Source organism: Meles meles, chromosome 2 (assembly GCF_922984935.1).
Source record: "Meles meles chromosome 2, mMelMel3.1 paternal haplotype, whole genome shotgun sequence".
NCBI lineage: Eukaryota > Metazoa > Chordata > Mammalia > Carnivora > Mustelidae > Meles > Meles meles.
The window spans coordinates 36150631-36172361 of NC_060067.1; the positions used below are offsets into that span (position 1 = coordinate 36150631).

At 40.4% G+C, this 21731-nt stretch overlaps 2 protein-coding genes across 5 annotated transcripts; one reads left to right on the plus strand and one right to left on the minus strand.

The window, feature by feature from the left end:
* Positions 1-731: 731 nt before the first annotated feature.
* LIAS (lipoic acid synthetase) lies at positions 732-16357 on the minus strand. 4 transcript variants are annotated; one of them, XM_045998397.1, is made up of 11 exons: positions 16197-16355; positions 14893-15065; positions 13876-13969; positions 12618-12698; positions 10149-10305; positions 10005-10062; positions 8390-8518; positions 6617-6762; positions 4961-5031; positions 3979-4090; positions 732-1025 (listed from the first exon to the last, which is right to left on the minus strand). In XM_045998397.1, exons 1-11 carry the CDS (start codon positions 16239-16241, stop codon positions 970-972), a joined length of 1122 nt encoding a protein of 373 aa, XP_045854353.1. In that variant the 5' UTR covers positions 16242-16355; the 3' UTR covers positions 732-969. The 4 variants fall into 4 exon arrangements, with proteins under 4 accessions (XP_045854353.1, XP_045854354.1, XP_045854356.1 ...); XM_045998398.1 differs by lacking the exon at positions 12618-12698 and having other exon boundaries at positions 16197-16349; XM_045998400.1 differs by lacking the exons at positions 10005-10062; positions 10149-10305; positions 13876-13969 and having other exon boundaries at positions 16197-16357.
* Positions 16358-16463: 106 nt separating this feature from the next.
* On the plus strand, positions 16464-21289 carry RPL9 (ribosomal protein L9). The gene is made up of 8 exons (XM_045998480.1): positions 16464-16488; positions 16940-16986; positions 17073-17188; positions 17764-17859; positions 19052-19184; positions 20539-20619; positions 20836-20950; positions 21198-21289. Exons 2-7 carry the CDS (start codon positions 16941-16943, stop codon positions 20940-20942), a joined length of 579 nt encoding a protein of 192 aa, XP_045854436.1. The 5' UTR covers positions 16464-16488; position 16940; the 3' UTR covers positions 20943-20950; positions 21198-21289.
* The last annotated feature ends 442 nt before the right edge of the window (positions 21290-21731 follow it).

Here is a 21731-nt window from a genome sequence, read left to right on the forward strand (position 1 = left end):
GTAACTAATGTGAAAATATTTTGCAGGTCTGAAGCAGTCATCCCAATGTAAAGAAATGAAATGCAAACTCTAAAGCCTTTCTAAATTATCCCAGCACTGCTGCGGTGTTCTGTAAAGGACATACGCCAACTGTAAGGAAACAGTTCACGGACTCGATCTGTGCTGTTTCATCACAGTGTGTCATTATTCACAAGTGAAACGTGATGATGATGTACAGGTAACAGGCTTGGAAGCTTTTCTGGAAGTTTTCTTTTTTTTTATTTTTTTTTTAAAGATTTTATTTATTTATTTGACAGAGAGAGATCACAAGTAGGCAGAGAGGCAGGCAGAGAGAGAGAGAGAGAGAGAGAGAGAGAGGGAGGGAAGCAGGCTCCCTGCTGAGCAGAGAGCCCGATACGGGACTCGATCCCAGGACCCTGAGATCATGACCTGAGCCGAAGGCAGTGGCTTAACCCACTGAGCCACCCAGGCGCCCCTTCTGGAAGTTTTCCATGTATTTTTTAATTATACTGTTAACAGTAAAGCTCTTAAAAAGATATTTTATGATTACATCACAGCAAGCAATTTTTTAATAGAACAAAGCAGATAGGCTAAAAGACAAGTGAATTATTTAATTAAATATGCACAGCTATCGACGTTTTTTTTTTTCTTTTTTTCTTTCTTCCTTTTTAAAGATTTTATTTATTTGACAGAGAGAGACACAGCAAGAAACACAAGCAGGGGGAGTAGGAGAGGGAGAAGCAGGCTTCTCACCGAGCCAGGAGCCCGATATGGGCTCGATCTCAGGACCCTGGGTTCATGACCTGAGCCAAAGGCAGACGCTTAACGACTGAGCCACCCAGGCGCCCCTCAATGTGTTTCTTAAAACAATGAGACTGAGGTATGTCCACTGAAGTCAGGCATTCTGGTACCACTTCTCATAGCAACTGGAATCAGGTATTAATAATTCCTGTGATCTTGAAGGTCTTGTTATACTTGAGAGGACTTTTTTCTTTTAGCCACGAGATTTTTCAGGAAAAATTCACCTATTTAGGAAAAATGAAAACATATTAATATCAATTTAATGTAAATTTCAGAATTATACTTCAGTGTTTCCCTTCTTTTTAATCAATTTTTTTAAAAAAACGTTAAGCTCTATGCCCAACGTGGGGCTTGAACTCGCAACCCTGAGATCAAGAGGGGCACACTCCACCGACTGAGCCAGCCAGGCACCCCATTAGCTTTATCTTTCTTTTTTTAAAAAAATTTTATTTATTTATTTGACAGAGAGAGGCACAGCAAGAGAGGGAACACAAGCAGGGGGAGCGGCAGAGGGAGAGGGAGCAGCAGCCTTCCTGCCGAGCAGGAAGCCCAATGTGGGGTTCGATCCCAGGACCCTGGGATCATGACTGGAGCAGAAGGCAGATGCCCTATGACTGAGGCACCCAGGAGCCCTGCTTTATCTTTTTTTTTTATTTAAGATTTTATTTGTTTATTGACAGACAGAGATCACAAGTAGGCAGAGAGGCAGGCAGGGAGAGAGGTGGCAGAGAACCCGATGTGGGGCTCGATCCCAGGACCCTGGGATCATGACCTGAGCTGAAGGCAGAGGCTTTAACCCACTGAGCCACCGAGGCACCCCATCTTTTTTTTTTTTTTTTTAAGATTTTATTTCTTTATTTGACAGAGGTCACACGTAGGCAGAGAGGCAGGCAGAGAGAGAGGAGAAAGCAGGCTCCCTGCTGAGCAGAGAGCCAGATGTGGGGCTCAATCCCAGGACCCTGAGATTATGACCTGAGCCAAAGGCAGAGGCTTTCACCCACTGAGTCACGCAGGTGCCCCATCTCTCTCTCTCTCTCTCTCTTTTTTTTTTAAATAAACTCTACCCCCATTGCTTACAAAAAAATTTTTTATCACTAGTCTCTGTTATTCCTTCTAGTACCTCAATATTGTAAAGGTGACCGTATTTTATCTATGGGTCTGTTCTGAACATTTATTCCACTCTATGTGCACTATCTATTCCTCATCTCTGACAAAGCATTGCTGTTGGCACGATTCATTTCAGAGAGCAATTCTGCTACACTATTAGCCTGGATCTGCTGTTTATAAAACAGACCTCTTTGCAGTTGAGCCGACTCATTTGATGGAATCCCGTTAGCTTATCCCCCTCTAGGGAGTCAAGAGCTCTTCATTTACAATGGGCCTGTTCCCCACCCCCTCGGTTGTGCCTGTGCATTAAGACGGCTGCTTAGAGGGGGCACATTCCCTTCTCAGGTCATTAGGGTTCCATTTAGTGTCTCACTGTTCCAGCACGACTCAATGCTTATTGGCAGAGGCCAGCACCACAGGCCTGGTTTTATGAGGAGTCTGATGAACTTTGCTTTGTCATCTTAATATCCAAGTATAACTGCAATGAGCATATCTGTAGCCGATCGCCAAGAATCCCAAGGTTCACAACCCAGCCAAGTAATGGAGTTAGCCACGCTCCTCCAGAACTTATCTAAATCTGGCAGGAGTAGAACCAACATTATCAGACCCTAGCCCATCAGCTGAGTCTAATGCTCTACATAGTAGAATTCGATCTTTTACTGGTAACTTTAAAAAGTTCATAATTTACTTTCTTATAAATGTTAAAAATTTTCCTTAAAAACAACAACAACAACAAAAAAACCCCTTTCAAATGATTTTACTTTTCTCTAACCACTCCGGAAGCTGATGTTAGTTCTATCCTTTACAAAGGTTTTCAGCTTGCTGGCAGAATTCTTCTTGCTTGAAGAATAAATCACTTTATTGGCTTCCAAAGTCCTCACATCCTGTGAGTCAGTGTTGATTCAAAGCCTTGGGTTTTATAACTAGGATAAGCTGTGGTTAGTTCATTGAAATGTCTTGAATTTCTCAAGAGGAACACACTGAATATCACTCATACATGAACATTAGTTTTTATCAAAAGAATGTGTGCCTAATTTAAATATATCTGTGATTTATTAAAAAGATTTTATTTATTTATTTGACAGACAGAGATCACAAGTAGTCAGAGAGGCAGGCAGAGAGAGAGGGGGAAGTAGGCTCCCCGCTGAGCAGAGAGCCAGACGCGGGGCTTGAACCCAGGACCCTGATATCGTGACCTAAGCGGAAAGCAGAGGCCTTAACCCACTGAGCCACCCAGGAGCCCCTATATCTGTAATTTAAGCCCAATATATAACACAATCATCTAAAAGATCATTTACGGTAATCATGTAGTTTAGACCTATCCAAAAAAATAACTGTTATTCTTCAAGAAATTATAATTGTGAAGTCCAACTGACAGGGAAAACATTATAAATATTTTTTGGATTAAATTCGGGCTTCAGATATGTTCTCATAGACTTTCTGATGGCCACGATCACATGACTTTTTAACCCTTGGAAAAGGCTTTTCTTTTTGTAAGTCAGCTCAAGCTACTAATCAAAATAAGAGCTGAAATTACAAAGTGAAGAACTGCAGTGTGGCTAGTGAAAAGAGTCAAAATTTCTATATGGAAAAGAATCTTAAAATTTTTTTCTATTGCCTCTGAGGGAAAACCATTAAGATATTAATGGATATGCAGCAATGCAGTCAAACCAATACTTTCCAGGATTTAAACTGATCTGAAATTAGGAGTTTATTTAGAGATGCAGCTGGCATGGCTGTCAAATGAATATACGTTTTTCAGAAAACCGTGTTATATACTTCACTGGTATTTGTCATTTCTGAAGAACCTACTATTGAAAGCCACACAAAGAATAAGCTGATTACTCCTGTTTTCATCACAGTGGCTGAGCTAGAAAGGGGGAGGGGACTCTTTATTTAAGGAAAAAAACAGGTTTAAGAGAAATTTTTCCTTAACATGTCCTCTATGGAGCAAAGTTCCTAAGGATGTTCCAAAAAACAATTTTTCCTTCAAAAGACAAACACAGCTATTATAATTTTAACGTGGAAACTTATGGTCTGAATAAAACCATCCCCCACAGTGTAGCTTACCTGCTTTATATGAAGAACGCACCAGAGGGCCACTAGCAGTATAATGAAATCCAAGTTCATTTCCTACTTTTTCCCAGTATTTGAACTTTTCAGGAGTAATGTACTCTTCAACCTACATTGAGAGAATTCATTCAGATAGATTTTAGGATTTCCCTAAAGCATTGTGATTCTGTAGAAAATCTACGCTCGTCTACGGCCATACCACCCTGAACGCGCCCGATCTCGTCTGATCTCGGAAGCTAAGCAGGGTCGGGCCTGGTTAGTACTTGGATGGGAGAAAATCTACGCTCATGCATTCAGGATGGTTTTATACTTCATAATTTATCCAGTTGCCCAGAGGCTTTCGCCTCTCCTTCCTCACAGATGACTTGCCTACTGGTTACTAGGCCTCTCTCAGCACTTGATTACGGAGGGAAAACATCAATTTTGTAGTACATTAGTTACTCTGAAAGTTGAAAAAGATGAGATCACCTACAGAGATTATATATCTGTATCCCCCTTCACGGACTAACAGGTATAATCAAGAATTAATCACACCTATCGGGTTCTTGAGGACCAGACCTCCTTGTCTCGTCTTGTCTCTTGTGCTCAGCCCTGTGTGTGGCACACGGTTACTACTTGACAAAAGTTTCCTGAATGAATGAATGTTCAATACAGAAATAAGACAGGCTCTTCATTTTTACTTCACCTCTGGCTCTCACATAACTCTAAAACGAATCACGAGATGACCATGTGTGAATGAATGCAATTTCCCAACTATTTAGTTCTTTTTCTGTACATTCACTTAAGTCGCACAATTTTCGGGGCAGCAAAAATGTGCCAGTATCATCTGCTGGCTTTATGCCGACAAATGGGAACTGGGACTTGGAAATATACATGGAACATTACACTAGAAAGTCAGCGGCTTCTCAGTTGTACCTATGGATGACAAAGATTTAATTCAAATTACCAGTGAACATTCGGTAACGCAAGATGGCAATACCTTAAGGTGGCGTTTTGTTGGCTGCATATATTGTCCTAAGGTCAAACAGTCCACATCGGCTTCACGAAGTGCTACAGAAAAAAAGGCACACATTACATGAGCAGGTTTTTAAAAAGATTTTTTAGTTTAAAAAAATATTTTATTTTTTAGTAATCTCTACACCCAAAAGGGGGTATGAACTTACAATCCTGAGGTCAAGAGTTGCATGCTCCATAGATTGGGCCAGCCAGGCACCCCAAGATTTTTGTAAGTAACCTCTACACCCAAAGTGGGATTCAAACTCTGAACCCTGAGATCCAGGGCCATATGTTGGGGAGTTAAGACTGTATCTATCCATTCAAAAGAGCCAGGGAATTTGAAAACGATTGAAAACATAGGGATGAGTAAGATACTCACAAGGGGCTGACAGAAAGAAGGACAAGGTACTCTAATACTATGCAATAAATGCTCAAATATGGGTGAAGGGGTTTCGAGCAAGAGTCTGTTAGGCAGAAAAGAAGGGAACAGTATCTGAAAGGCCTGAGATCACCTGTATTATAGACCAGACCTGTTGTATGCAGTTTTACTAACTGTGCAAGATATGCTCTGGGGGATATGATTTGACCTCTCACATACCAGAATCTTTCTAGTAAAACTATGCTTTTACTCTAGTAAAGAGGAACTTTTCATTACTATTCACACTTGTTACTCTTAGAACCAATAAGTAGGGGCGCCTGGGTGGCTCAGGTGGTTAAGAGGCCGCCTTTGGCTGGGTCATGATCCTAGGGCCATGGGATCGAGCCCCATATTGGGCTCTCTGCTCAGCGGGAAGCCTGCTTCTCCCTCTCCCATTCCCCATGCTTATGTTCCCTCTCACTGTGTCTCTCTCTGTCAAATGAATAAATAAAATCTTAAAAAAAAAAAAAAAAAGAACCAATAAGTAACTGCAAGTAGGCAAAGGATCCTCATGTAAGTGACAGGCTGTTTTTTTGTTTGTTTTGTTTTGTTTTGCAATTTATAAAGCCCAAGAATCACAAAGCATATGGGCTTATGAGACTAAGATTCAGCAAAGTCCAAAGCACATCATGTTATGTGACAATGTTATCAGTCAGCTCTTCCTCCAAGGCCTGGCTTCATCTTATTCATCTTGTCAGTGCCTGTGAAAGCTCCTGGTACCTGGCTGGCTCTTACAACTAGGCAATGACTACATAAGAAATGTGGATAAAATCTCATTTTCACTTGTTTAAAGGGTGCAGAATAAAATGGGGTACAAATTTCATGTCCTGAGATTTCTGCATATCATTCCATAATGTTCTAAGAAAACATACTTCTGGGTGCCTGGGTGGCTCAGTCGGTTAAGCCTCTGCCTTCAGCTCAGGTCATGATCTCTGGGTCCTGGGATCTGCACATTGGGCTCTCTGCGGGGAGTCTGCTTCTCCCTTATATCCTCCCTCTGTGCTCTCCCTCTCCCTCAAGTAAATAAATAAAATCTTAAAAAGAAAAGAAAACACACTTCCTTTCCTTTTTATGCTGCTGTTGTAATCATATCCTGCACTTTGTTCTTACTGGCACTTTCGTTTGACACTACGGAGAAAATGTAACACGGCCTTCAAAATGGGGTTCCTGCTATTACTCAAATCAAATGAAAAAGAGTTTTCGTTTTTCAATTTTTTTTACCTTTCAGTGTGGCATACACTTGCTCATCATTTTCGCCTAAACCCAACATTATAGATGTTTTAGAAATCACATTGGGCTGAACCTCCTTGGCATGTTTCAGTACGCGCAGAGACTGGCTGAAATTGGCCCGGGGATCACGAACTTTCCTTGAAAACAGCAGAGCTGTTGTCAGCAAGAATAACCACAAGCTCAACTAAGTACATAGTTATGCAAGCCATCTCAAAGACCAGGAAAGGACATTCTGGACATTATATTACACCATGTGGTTCAATACCAACATTTGTGAACAAATATCTAGCTGTTTACTTTCGTAAAGAAAATCAAGCTTCACTTGGCCCCAAGTTCTGTCTACTTTGAAGGCCTTTTAAGCCTGGGGCAGAGAAAACCAGAACAGAAGTAATTCAGTTTATGAATTACTCATTGAGAGACCCAAATTCGAAGCAGAGAATGAGTGATTGTAAGGGATAGTTAAGAAAGAAGAGAAAAAGAATAGAAGTAAGAAAATCTTAATACTGGACAAAGGAAAAACTGTTTAACATAAATCCACATTTCAGAGGTCTGCAACTTTTATGTTCAGTTCTTTCCTAAAGACCAAGCTGCCCTCTGCTGGTGAGTATACGACACTGACACCTCTTAGGTAAAAATGCATGATTCTGGAATTTTCACTGGAAAGGATAATGTTTCTTAAGTGAAACCAAGGAAATTGGCACCCACTGGTGGTAGTATCATGAGAAATGACAGGGCTGGAACAGGCTGTGTGTTAGACTTCAACAGCCGCCAAGCCACCATGTTTTAAATGGGAAGGCCGAAAGGACAGAGCTGCTGATTAGTTGATGTTAATCCAGTATTTGTTTGAATCCTAATGTACCTTTATTTTGTGTACCTGACTTGCTGTTTTAATCAGAGACCAGTTCACAGGAAGAAAGGAAACCAATTTGTGAATTTAAAAATAACCACAAAACCGACACCACCGAACACAATTACTCTAGAAAGTATTTCTCCATTGACTTTGTCATGTTGCCCAATGTTTATGATTTAGTGGAAATGTTGATTATTGTTTACCATACTTTTTCAAGTTCTATAATACAGATAATGTGTAGCAACTACTAAACTCACTGCCAAATATACTTTACTAAAATTAAATAAACATTAATTTTGCCTGAAGGTTAATTTTCTTTTTGAAATATGAATATGGTCACTAATGTGGCATAACAATCTGTAAATTTTCCTAATTATTAACATTATTAGAAAGAACAGTACCTGCTTTTAAGGAGATTGAAAATACATCTGAATGATAAGTGTTCCTTTTGTATCACTTATTGCGTATTTTAGTGCCAAATGTGCTTTTCCAGTCTTTTCTTTTTAGAATTACAGTCAGAGTAGTTGCTCTTGTATTATTTTTTTCTTACTTTTGAAAACTATTCTTTGCAAAAAAGAACTCATTGGCACTTGCAATATGATATGATTTAAAAAAGGAAAAGACGCTCATGATGTGTGTCTGCACCACAGCATACACACGTGTGTATAAATACACACCCTTAGGTTACAGTAATTGATATTACTGGGTGGAAATATTACACTTGATGCTTATGCTCTTTTTGTTGGCTATTTTTCTGATTTTCCTATAATACATATATATTGCTTTTGTTAAGAAAAAAAAAAGAGAGTCATTTTGTAAAAGTCAAATAGAAAATCCTCCCCTGAAAAAAGGGAGAAAATAGAGCAGATTCTGGCCCTCCAAACTTGCCACTGTTGCTCTGTACATGAAATCACCTCTGTAATTCTGGAACTGTTTCTATATTATGTGCATACACATCCAATCCTGACAGAACAACTTTTTCTATTGCTTTTAGATCTCCTCGGAAATCAGGGGTGAGACATTCCACAAGAATTTTTGGATTCCTATGGGGGAAAAAAAATAAAAGCATCAAACTGAGGCAAAGAATTGACACGGCTATTAATCAAAACAGAAATTACCAGTAATCATTTGGTATCAGTTTCAACACAATAATCTTTAGAATCCTGTCAAGGAAAGCATGAACATCCAAACATTCATATATAAACCACTATGTGAAAAAAAAAATCCTGAACATCAAATATTATGTACACAGCAGTTAAAACGGATCTGCTTGTAAACAGTGATCAGAATAAATTTTGAGATTAATAGACTTATACTTTATTAAGCAGGTATTAAGATAATAATGTTGCTCAAAACAATTAAAATGTAAACATTAAAACATGAAATATAAAATATCTTTTTATTCTTTGGAAAGTAAATTGGGACATTTCTTATGTGAATGCAAATAGTACTTGATTGCTTTAATTCTGGTTTCTTTAAAAATTCATCATATAGTGTCATCCTCTTTTCCTCAGGCAAATATTTCCCAAGTGCTGTGGGTTTTAAAAACGATTTTCTGAGCTGCTGAGTCATGAGTTTGCTTAAATGAAATACAAGTTAAACATTAATCTTCTTATTTATATTCTGGCTATATCTATGCATTCAAGCATTAAAATGTGAACTAGGTCATAGTGCTGTTCCCTTTGACAGCAGTAGAAATGACTAGGACAGCTGATAAATTTTTTCACAAACCCAATGGCAAAGTTTCTGGGGCTATTTCCTGTGAGAAGAGATGTAGAAAGGACCACATACACACCCTTTCATAGATAAGAGATGTTGAAAGAACACAGCTTATAACTCACTGCTTTTTTACTTGTAAAGCTGAGACTCATCAGTAGTTTGTGTATCAGTTTAGTCGGTTGTAAGCAGAACTTTTTAAAGTAAACTATTAAAAAAACAGAAAACACTGGGGAATCATTAAAAAACATTTATTAAGTGCCAGGTGCTCAACTAGCACTATGCTGTAGGAAGCAAGCATAACTCCTTCTTTAGTGCTTTTTAAATAGATGGGATTAAATATTAATAAAATGTGGATCATGGGTAAATTTCCCAGGGCATATGAATATGGATAAAATCTTTATCAAGTACTGCATACTTTACCAATGTGGGAGCTTATCTCATTCTATATACTTCTAGATGATGATTTATTCACTATTAGTGCTGGGAAGTCTGCAGATTTATACATCTTTTAAAAATTACTCCAAGTTAAAACTGCCACTCAAATATGATGGACAGGTTCTTATGGCCTAAAGGTCCATAAGTCTGTGCTGCTGAATCCCTAAAATTTTATGCAAATATGTATTTGTATGTTTGGACAGACTTTTCCTGGAGAAAAGACCATATGTCTCCCGGAGGTGATCAGAAGGGTTTATAATCCCCTAAAAGGTTAATGACCTCCACTTTAAGGTAAACACCTTAAAGAAACTGAATTCAGATGGGCTAAAGAAAAGTCCTCCAATTACACAAGCAAATGCAAAAAAAAACAAGTACCTTTCCTTTAAGTATGCTACAGTCTTCGCAAAATGCTCAGCTCCTCCGTCAGGCAAATCTAGAAACAAAAGAGTTCACAGCTCAAGATGATGTCCCAAGTTATTAAGGGCCAATTTCTGGAAGAGGCAATGATGACCCACTAACCATCTCGATCCACAGACGTCAAGACAACATAATCCAGACCCCACTCTGCAATTGCCTTTGCAGTGTTGTAGGGCTCCCTGGCATCCAGCGGAGGGGGATTTCTTGCAGTTTTAACAGAACAAAATCTGCAACCTCTTGTACATGTGTCACCCATCAGCTAGAACAGAGATGTTATAATTTAAAACACACAGACGGATGACCCAAAAGAGCATATGCTGAGAGAATAAAGCGAGCTACAAAAAAATGCATATAGTTTGATTTCGCTTATAGGAATTTGAAACATTCAAATTAAGGAATTTGTTGAGGAATACAAATGTATATAACAAAACTGGAAAGCAAAGGAAATGAGAAGTTCAGAATTAAAAACTGTTAAAAGGAGGGGCGCCTGGATGGCTCAGCTGGTTAAGCATCTCAGCTCAGGTATAGATCTCAGGGTCAAGAGTTCAAGTCCCATGATGAGCTCCAAGCTGGGTGTGGAGTCTCCTGAAAAAACAACTGTTAAAGGGGAAAAAAAGGTGATGGGATCAGGAAATGTTGTACAGGTTGTACAGGGGGCTTCAAAGATAATGTTAATGTCCCACCCTCAAACTGGAGGTATCAGACTGTCTATTACACTGTTACTCTTTAAAACCTCATATAGTGGGGTGCCTGGGTGCTTTAGTGGGTTAAGCCTCTGCCTTGGGCTCAGGTCATGATCTCAGGGTTCTGGGACTGAGCCCTGCATTGGGCTCTCTGCTCGGCAGGGAGCCTGCTTCCCCTTCTCTCTCTTTGTCAAATAAATAAATAAATAATCTTAAAAAAAAAAGTAATAAAACCTCATATAGTGTATAAAGATTCTTTTGTACCTATTTAATATTAATAAAAATGATTTTAAAGGAAATACTCAATTAACACATCAACATGTAGGTCTCCATGAGAGTTAAACAGAAGGCACAGCTCCTTCTTGTTAAATACATACAATCTGCTTCCTCTGGGTTATTCTTCAGGATGCTGCTTCTGCTGCTACAGGTTACTACCATGTTCTGGTAGTAACTAAGAACTAGTAACGGCTAAGCACAGCCATTGCAGATCTTCTGGGGCCACTGGAGTTTCAAAGCTGAGAATTATGGACTGAGATTTGAAAGCTCCTCTTTATGTTTAACCCCTCCCCTTGGGGAGTGGGTGGGGGGGTGGGACTCATAGCTAAGGTTCCACTCTCCCATAGGGATTTATCAAAACAATGAACTCTTCCTAAAAACCAGTCATGAGTCAGTGGGGAAGGGCCAGGCAAGGGATGAAACCAGAGGTTTCCATCATGGAGTGTTCAAAATCACTCCTTCCTTCAAGAACTTGGGTTTCATAACTTGGATAAGCTCCACAGTCAGCTCTGTTTCATAGGAATCCTTGGTTCCCCAGGTGGATAGCCTCCTGCTCTTCCCGTGTGACTCAGACTTGCCCATACAAGTTTGAACTTTCAGCTGCACCCAATTTAGATTTAACCCCAGTATCTCAATCTCCAAACCCCTCTGGATAAATATGATAGAGTGCACAGTTAGTACCAATTCTGACTCCACCATATTAAGATTATATATCTCACTCTTTGTCATTTAACTCTCAGGGCCCGCCTCTTGGGGGAGGAACTTATGTCTCTACCTTCCCTGCTGTTCAGGTTGGCCATGTGATTTGCTTTGGCCAACAGAAAGGCAGCAGCCATGGCTAAGCAGATGCCTCAAATGTGCCTGGATGGTTGGCTTGCCCTCTGCTGCTCTTTCCATTCTTTTTTTTTTTTTTTTTTTAAAGATTTTATTTATTTATTTGAGAGAGAGAGATCACAAGTAGGCAGAGAGGCAGGCAGAGAGAGAGAGAGGAGGAAGCAGGCTCCCTGCCGAGCAGAGAGCCAGATGCGGGACTCGATCCCAGGACCCTGAGATCATGACCTGAGCCGAAGGCAGAGGCTTAATCCACTGAGCCACTCAGGCGCCCTGCTCTTTCCATTCTTCATGATGAAGAATGTGGCGTAGAGACCTGCTGATCTAATTTATTTATTTTCCATAAAGCTCTGTGGAGCAGACCTGACCCCTGAGACCTCAACCTACTTCCTGCAGTCCAGTTTTAGCCCAGTCGAGATCAGCTGTACCCCAGGCAACTAAAGGGTCATGACAGAGAAAAATAAATGCTTATTATTGTTTAGGGGGGAAAAAGTTAAGCAATCATGAATAACATTTCCAAAAATTAATAGAGGAGATATCTCAAGGCAGCATGTGATTAACTGTCAGAAATATGGAAAAATCAAGAACAGATCTATTCAGAGAAGGATGAGAGCACATCAGCCTAGATTATTCATCAGATTTTTTTCCTTCATATTTCTCACAAATTCGTAAGTAACAAAAAATCTGGTCACAAACTCAGAACGCACATTTTGAGGAGAAAGACACAAAATATTCATTTCGATTTCTAGACTAAAACTTTCGAGTCTGAGGTCGTTCTTACCATGATTGTGGCTGTGGCGGTGGCATATTCGCCACCTCCCCAGCACTCTCCAATGTTGGGACAGCGAGCTTCCTCACACACCTGGGAATAATAAGTAATGGAATACAATCAAGTTGGAAATATGAACCAACTAAGCAAATTAGTGATCAGGCATTTTAAACTGTCCATTCTTTACAATGTATTTATGAAGAAATTCACTATTCAAAAATGTTAATAAACTGCCAAACTGTATATATATTAGGATCCCATTTTTAAATCAGAAACAACATGAATTTATATATTTTACATGTGCAAAGAAGATCTGGATGGAAATATGCTAAAAAATGCAAGTGGTGTAGTTACCATTTGGGACGGCATACATGATGCTTCACATTTAACATTATATTCTTTTCAATAAGTGTGTATTTAATTTGTAATATAAAATATACACAAAACCCCTCATTTCCTAAATTGCAGGGGAGAAGATCTTTTTTGTATTATTAAATCTGAAATTAAGAAATACAATTAACTTTTTTTTTTTTTTTTTTATATTTTATTCATTTATTTGACAGAGAGAGAGGTCACAAGTAGGCAGAGAGGCAGGCAGAGAGAGAGGGAGAAACAGGCTCCCCACCAAGCAGAGAGCCCGATGCAGGGCTCGATCCCAGGACCCTGAGATCATGACCTGAGCCGAAGGCAGAGGCTTAAACCACTGAGCCACCCAGGCGCCCCGAAATACAATTAACTTTTATTTCTTTTGCAAGGAAATTGATTTTTAAAAAACATTTTTTTAAAGATTTTATTTATTTGTCAAAGAGAGGGACAGAGAGAGAGGATGCGCAGAAGCAGGGGGAGCAGCAGGCAGAGGGATAAGCAGGCTCCCTACTGAGCAAGGAGCCTGATGCCAATGCTGGACTCCATCCCAGGGCCCTGGAAGCATGATGTGGGCTGAAGGCAGACACTTAACCAACTGAGCCACCCAGGCGTCCTTAAAATTTTTTTTTTAATTTTATTTTTAAGTAATCTCTACACCCAACATGGGTTTGAACTCACAACCTCAAGATCAAGAGTTGCATGCTCTACTGACTGAGACAGCCAGGTGCCCTGGGGGAAAATCATTTTTAAATATATTTCCATTCCTGATAATAATGCATCCCTAAATATCTTTATTCACTTTCCTTGCTGTTTTTGATACGTGCTTTATTAAAGTTTAAGTTACACACATGCAGAAACACTATGACTTTTAGTTAAGAGGGACATTTAACACTCTGAAACTTACTGTATGGAGATTCAAATTCCGCAACGTATTTTTCAGTTTATTGTAATTTTTCCCCATGGGAATCTCTGTCTTTAGCCACGGAGGTAGTCTTAACCTGAGGAAAGCCAAACATAACTATCCATTAACAAATATGTTCCCAAATAATCATGCAGCTTTGCTCTATAACAATTCTTACTTCAGAGTTGAGTTTTTTTTGCCCCATAATCCTGGGCTAACTCTTATAATTTCTGCCAGAAGAGTAAAAACAGAGAATCACATTTAGACTCGTTCAAACCACTTCAGAACACACTCATAATTGTGTCTAACAGAGCAATATGTTCACGTCTACCTTTTGCAAAGTCACAGAGTAACTGTGACTTTAACGCCATCCTAATGAAAGAATGAGGAAGTTTCTGAACATCTCATTCCCCAGTGAATAATACTGACAAAAAGTTCTATATTTGTTCAGAGAAAGGAGAGATCCCCCAAGTGTACTTTCTGCTCTGCATTCCAGATTTATGATGGTTATTACTGAAAAAAATCTAAAATATGGAGAGAAGAATATGTTTCCTCAGGTTCCCCTTGACTTATATCCACTTGTGGAGCAGAAGTTGTTGGGTAAGGTCACTCCCAAAGCAATCTGCCCTCTGTGTGAAATTTCCTCACCAGAATTAAGGCAAGGTATCCATAGAACATATGTACATAGAAGCAACAAGTTAGATCATCAATACGCAGTAACAATGAAAATTTCATCAAGATCAAATCGACTAGTAGCAAGGTGATAATGTTTGCTCTATGCAGAAATTTTATGCCGAATGCACAATGGGATGGCTAAGTCCTAGGAAGATTGAAGAACAACTACCAAAAGGCACAGAGAAGAGGATTCCAACAATTTCAGCTATTTACCTGTTCTATGCCTGTATCACTTCTAATGATTTTTAGCTAAATTTGCCAAGTCTGATTTAAATTATAATCTAGGGCTTGGTTATATGTGAAAATAATGCACAATGAAGGAATTTATCTCAAAATTTCAATTACCTTTCTCCCTTCTGGCGTTTTAAGTTTCCTTTATACTCATCCCACTTGCTCTTGTCCACCAGATCACCAGATAAAAAATCTTGAAGGTCTGGTCCATTTTGTAAGAATTCCTTTTTTTTATCCGGCAAGGAACTTACTGCTCTGACTGGACTGCATAAGTATCTTCCAAATATCTAAAGAGAGTTCATTAGGACATGTTTTTAGTGAGATTTGAAGTAACTTAGTTTGAACCTACTTTAATAGAGAGGGTAAAAAGAGAGGGTAAAACCTAAAAGAGAGGGTAAAACCAGAGAAATGATATAGAAATTATGTCAAACAATTTAAAAGCTTTGTGTAGGAGTTCAGAATCTAGGATTAAAGTCTCAAGAACAAAGGAAACCTAAAAGAGAATGGGAGCTACCAGTTTACTGCTAGAGATACAAAAGATTTGGAAACCTTTGGACCTGGCTAACATGTCACACTTTCATGTAACCCACTTAACTACTAAAAGTCTGTCTTTCATAAAATTTAAACTGCAATGACTGGAGATGCCACAGCTCTGAATTTTCCACTTTTGAGTCGAGTCAAAGACATATAAAAGGAAATCTGCATTAAGTCTCTCCTATCTGGGCTTTGGATAGGCATAGTGTTAAAATGCAGAGGTATCGCTCAGTTGGTTTCAGAGAACTGAAAGGAGGGAAACCAAACCTAATGTTTTTAATTTTCTAGATTACATTCTACGTTTGAACACGGTAGTCACTCAATTTCCATTTGCTAACCATAAGAAAACACTGGCTTCTACATCTGAACACGAACGTGTACAAGATAGCCAAAACACTAAATTCACGAGTCAGTACGTGCAACGCAAGAGAACCTTCAACAATTAAAGAAGAATGCCTGTTGGGGTCCTGCGGTATTGCTACTGCACTGGATCACTCTGCCTCTAAAGGCAGAACACAGGCTTTTGTTCTCACTGCCCATACCGGTGTCTAGTACAAAGACAGACCCGAACACAAAGTAGGAATTTGGCGTGCTCAACGCCGTGCTCCTATAATGCTCTAATAACACAGGGTTCAGATCACTCTGATACGCGGGGTGGGTGCGGGGGGGGAGCCCTCATCGCCTGCCAGAGAGACCTACAAACCAATACCAGAGACTCTACACGATCGTGTGTCGGGAGAATTAAATGAGATACTACATGAAAATTTTTAGAACAGCGTCTAGGTCAAGTAAACGCTAGTAAGTGCTGGACTGATTATTGGGCGCTCTAAAGACATGAGAGCCCCTCCACCCCGGGCCCGCACCCTGCTCGCCCCGCCGCTCACCCGGGGCCCCACGGTGCAGGCTGCGCCCCCGCAGCGTAGAGACATGCCTCTCTTTTTTTTCCTAGGAGGGTCGAAGGATCACTAATTTCAAGGAAAGACTGATCAACACACCGTCGCTCGGTTTATGACAAGGCACCTGAGCCACCGCAGACCCAGCGGGACTTGAGCTGCTCCGCGATTGGCTGCTTTAGCCTGGTAGGGTCGCGTGCTCATGACGTCATACGCAGGGCCCATACGGGTTACAAGAACGTGATGACGAAAGACGCTCTCTCTTTGCCGCATCTACTGCGAGGTGAGGTTGTTTCGGAACTTTGTGAGTTTTGGGAATCTGAAGCCATCGGCTCGGGGAAAGCCCGGGACGCGGGTCTGACTCTCGGATCCTCTGTGTTGGTCGTTTCCCGGCGCGATGAGCGCCATATGGATCTGGCGGCCTTGGGATTCGAGAACTGTATTGGGCTTGTGGGCCTACCCCCACCCCTCAGCCTTGCCGGGCTGGCGCCGCCGTAATAAGACTGCTAGGGGTGCGCCGAGTGGGAGTTCGCCCGCTGAGCTCATAGTCCCTGCCCAGCAGCCTCCCTTTCCTGGCCAGGACTCAGCGGGGGCCGTTCTCCGGGTGGGTCGTCCTGTGTCCGCCCCGGGGGTTCTGCTTGCCGGTCTCCGGGGGGAGCGGAGCTCCGTGCGGGGTGGTGTGGCCGCAGACAGACCCCGCGCCGGTCTCGTAACCCCAGGGGTTTGTGTTTCAGGATGAAGACCATTCTCAGCAATCAGACGGTCGACATTCCGGAAAATGGTATGAGACCTGATGTTTGTGCCCCTCTTGGTCTTTGCTGCCTGCTTTGTACCTGGTTCCGAGGCCTCACAGATGCTCTCTTTCAGTCGACATCACCCTGAAGGGACGCACAGTGATAGTGAAGGGCCCCAGAGGAACTCTGCGAAGAGACTTCAATCACATCAACGTAGAGCTCAGTCTTCTTGGGAAGAAGAAGAAGAGGGTGAGATGCGGCTCGTGTCGTGTTGTGTTTCCTCTTCCGACCCATCCATGGCTGGTGTGGAAGGGAGTGATGTAGTAACACCGAATTTGGTGGCTGTAGGAATTACAGAATCGAGGTTCGTTGTTTTAGCTTGAAATCGGGTGTGGGAAGGTGTAGCTAGTGTTGGCGGGGCTGCTTTAGTGAGGTCGGGAGAGCGAATTCTGATTATAAAGCTCAGTGTTAGTACCGTAGTCGTCGTTAGCATCGTGGTCTTAATACTGTCACCAGTGGTGTCCTCGTGGTGGTTCCGTCGGAATCTTAGGGACCAGGCAGGTCTTGGAAGCCTGGTATTTTAGTTTTCTAGGAGTGAAGTAGGATGCAACTTGAAAAATGAGTATTTCTGGTTTGGCATTCCCTTGTGAAATGTGTTTCCTGACGTCTAGTAGCAAAAAAGATAGTAATGGAGGGCTTCAGATGTGATTGCTTTAATTAGGGCTAATGCTCGAATCCAGAGTAATTCCCCGAGTAAAGTGGATTTTTCTGTCAAGCATCTGTATTACCGGAAGGAATGATACGAAGTTTTTGTTCTGTTACAGCTCCGAGTTGACAAATGGTGGGGGAATAGAAAAGAACTGGCTACGGTTCGCACCATCTGTAGTCACGTACAGAACATGATCAAGGGCGTTACACTGGTAAGCAGAGGGTCAGACTGCCTCCTTTTGGGAGGGGACGTTTCTCAGCTGTCATGCATGCATGCAACATGAGTGTCTACTGCGGAATATAGACTATGCCTGTAGTTAATGGAGGTTTTGGGGGAAAGGCGATCTTGGCAGTTTATAATCGGCATCTGTGGGTCTTTAGGATTAAGTGATAAATGTGACTAAAGACCAGATGGTCTTAATAGTAGGCTAATGGCATTTTTTTTGCAGGATGTGTGGTGGTGTTTTTGTTTTTGTTTTTATATGGAAACGTAGCACATAGTAGGATAGGCTTTGATTTCTTGTTGGCATGCCACCCTCCATAGGCACCTCTTGAAGGGACTGAAGAACCTGGATCTCCTTTCGGCATTCCCTGTCTACTTTCCTAAAAGTGTATTTGTTGTCACTATTCTCTTTACAACTCCCTCTACCCCCAGCCTTTAAGATAAAGTTCATTTTGCTGTCTTTGCTGAAATGCTTTTCTTCACATTAAAACTCGGTCCTTTCAGAATGTGCCTCATAATGGCACCCTTCAGCTCCATTATAAGCCAGCTGGTTCATGTTTCCCCTATTTACTCTTGCTACCAGGCTAAGTTCCTTGAGGGCAGGGCCTGTCTGAGTTGTCATCTGGTATACTGGTATACCTTAGTAACTCAGTAAATGTTAGTAGTGCCCAGATGAAGGGCTTTGTGATTCTCTTTTTTTTTTTTTTTTTTTAAGATTTTATTTATCTATTTGACAGCGATCACAAGTAGGCAGAGAGGCAGGCAGAGAGAGAGAGGAGGAAGCCGGCTCCCCGCTGAGCAGAGAGCCCGATGCAGGGCTTGATCTCAGGACCCCGAGAGCATGACCTGAGCCAAAGGCAGAGGCTTTAACCCACTGAGCCACCCAGGCACCCCTGGGGTTCTCATTTTTAAAAGCTGACTTTGTTTACTGTGGTCCTAGGAGGTAGTAAAATAAATGCCTTCTTAAAGAACTTTAGAGTCTATTGAAGAAAGTCAGAAGCATGTATACAATTTGGAAGATTTGGTACTAGTGACCACTGTTAAAAAATCCTGACAATGAGTGCTATGTGAGGACTGTTTTCATTTTAAAATTACAAATAATGTAAGCACCCTACAAAATTTTAAAAACTGGATTTGTCTTTCAAATTGTCAGCTTTGCTAATAGTTTGTTTTCTTAATAGGGCTTCCGATACAAGATGAGGTCTGTGTATGCTCACTTCCCCATCAACGTTGTTATTCAGGAGAATGGTTCTCTTGTTGAAATCCGAAATTTCTTGGGTGAAAAGTATATCCGCAGGGTTCGGATGAGGCCAGGTATGTGCATACCTTCAGATACGGTTCTGAAATGTTTACCTGTGAAGACTGCTGTTTGGGGCTGACTATAAATCCATATTTATTTCAGAATTGCCTATTTTGATTATGCATGTAGTAACTCTTGGTGTTAAGGTTTTGTATTGTATTCATACTGATTGTGATTCTTAAAGGCTTGTATGTTAGTTTCAGGGGGTGTTAGCTATGTTTAATTCTCTTTGCAAACTGAAATTCTAAAAAAAATTTGAATAGTGGTTAATAGCATAGACTGCCTAGGTTCAAATCTCAGTTCTATCAGCTTTGGGCATATCATCTACTTTTCGCTCATTTTACTCATCCAAAATTTGGGAACATCTCATGTCTGGATGAATTAAAATTAAATACTTGGAACATTTCTAGCTTGATACATAGTAAACACAGAAACATTAAAAATATTTTAAATTTAGACATTAGAAAATTGTATGTGCGTATTTTTAAAAAAATTATTTAAAAAAAATTTTTTTTTAAAGATTTTATTTATTTATTTGACAGACAAGAGATCACAAGTAGGCAGAGAGGCAGGCAGAGAGAGGAAGGGAAGCAGGCTCCCTGCTGAGCAGAGAGCCCAATGCGGGGCTCGATCCCAGGACCCTGGGATCATGACCTGAGCCGAAGGCAGAGGCTTTAACCCACTGAGCCACCCAGGCGCCCCATCTCTTGATGCTTCTTGATTCCATTGGGGTAGGAGGAAGGAATTCTTAGTACCATTTAATGAGTTTACAGAAATACTGTGTGGTATTAGCTATGGTCAAAACATTTAATGGGAACCCTTATATAAAAAAAAAACTTGAGAGGTACCAAATCTATACAGTAGAAATAAGACTTGATAACAAAGCTGTGGACAGTTGAATTGAATACTGTCATAGTCCTTGACTGAATCCCTGAAAGTCTAACTACTCTGGAAAAGATTCATTCAAGCAGGAACACAAACAAGATTTTGCCCAGATTAAAGTCAGGTCCTATAAAATCAGAATCTCAACAAGTGTCATTTGTTGTGTAGAATTATAAATGGAATAAGTTGCTACTTTAAATGTGTGGTTTTTTTTTGTTTTTGTTTTTGTTTTTAGATTTTATTTATTTATTTGACAGAGAGAAATCACAAGAGAGGCAGGCAGAGAGAGAGGAAGGGAAGCAGGCTCTCCGCTGAGCAGAGAGCCCGATGCGGGACTCGATCCCAGGACCCTGAGATCATGACCTGAGCCGAAGGCAGTGGCTTAACCCACTGAGCCACCCAGGCGCCCCTAAATGTTTTTAAATTAAGTGTTGTGCAGATTTGATTTTATGTTTACCCTATGTGAATGCTTTCTTCCCTTTTTAGGTGTTGCTTGTTCTGTATCTCAAGCCCAAAAAGATGAATTAATTCTTGAAGGAAATGACATTGAACTTGTATCGAACTCAGGTTTGTTTACTATGCCCAATTATGTCTACAGAATTTTTAAGTCTTGTAGTTGAATACATGGTATTCTGCTCATTGGGTGAGCTTTTTCATTTGTGAAATTAAGTAAAAAGTACCCCAAAGATAATAGGTTTTAAGTATGGCATATAATAAAATCCTTTTATTTTAAGATGAATTTGGCTGGTAATGTAATTTCCTTATCTTTTTTACTGTTAATAGCTGCTTTGATTCAGCAAGCCACAACTGTTAAAAACAAGGATATCAGAAAATTTTTGGATGGTATCTATGTTTCTGAAAAAGGAACAGTTCAGCAGGCTGATGAATAAGATCTGAGGTAGGTTCTTGCAGTGTCTGTAAGTTTCCTTACTGATTTTTTGAGGTCTTAATTTACTAAGAGTCTGAAACGAATTGTAATGGCAGAAAGTGAGTTACATTCTGGAATATAGTAGATGACAGAATAAGAAAAGTGACATGCATTTTTACTATAAACTAGGAATCTAAACATTTTAGGTTAATGAGAGTAGAACTTGTTTTGGAGGGTATTGATGGATATTGATAGATCTTTTTATTCCTTCTTACAGTTGTCCGTCTGCAGAAACAGCGAGAAGCCGGATGATTTTTCAGACTTATTTGTGATATTTTAAAGATGCAATAAAAGCTATACTGATTTGTGGCTTTTTCTTTTCCTTTTTTTTGTTTTTTTAAGATTTTAGTTATTTGAGGGACACAGCAAGAGAGTGTGAGTGGATGGGGGAGGGACAGGAGAGGGAGTAGTAGGCTGGGCCACCTAGGCGTCTCTGGGGCTTTTTCTTAAACCAATAAGCCTTCCCAACATTTGGCAGGTAAATCATTCAGAAGTAAATTGTAGTGTGCTAAGAATAGTAACAAGGAATAAAATAGTTTTTTCTAGTAAAACTTTGTGGGAGAATTGGCTTTAATTTAGTTTTTTGAAGAAATATCAAGGGCATTTCAGGCACGAGGAATGAAGTACCAGTGACCGGCAACACCGTGTGACTTCATCATTGGATGTAGAACTTTTGGGGGAGCTTCTGAAGGTATCTAATTTTGCAGAGGCATAAATTTGAATATTTGTGAGGTAAGTGTGCTTGAGCCAC

Bases quoted from the DNA above. Each gene is read 5' to 3' on its own strand.
- RPL9 (XM_045998480.1), top strand. From the start codon at position 16,941: ATGAAGACCATTCTCAGCAATCAGACGGTCGACATTCCGGAAAATG. The intron at 17,189-17,763 runs GTGAGATGCGGC...GTTCTGTTACAG, and splicing joins TTGGGAAGAAGAAGAAGAGG to CTCCGAGTTGACAAATGGTG. The intron at 17,860-19,051 runs GTAAGCAGAGGG...TTTTCTTAATAG, and splicing joins TGATCAAGGGCGTTACACTG to GGCTTCCGATACAAGATGAG.
- LIAS (XM_045998397.1), bottom strand. From the start codon at position 16,241: ATGTCTCTACGCTGCGGGGGCGCAGCCTGCACCGTGGGGCCCCGG. The intron at 15,066-16,196 runs GTGAGCGGCGGG...AACTCTCTTTAG, and splicing joins CCTGCACCGTGGGGCCCCGG to ATATTTGGAAGATACTTATG. The intron at 10,306-12,617 runs GTAAGAACGACC...TCTCTGTTCTAG, and splicing joins CCGCCACAGCCACAATCATG to CTGATGGGTGACACATGTAC.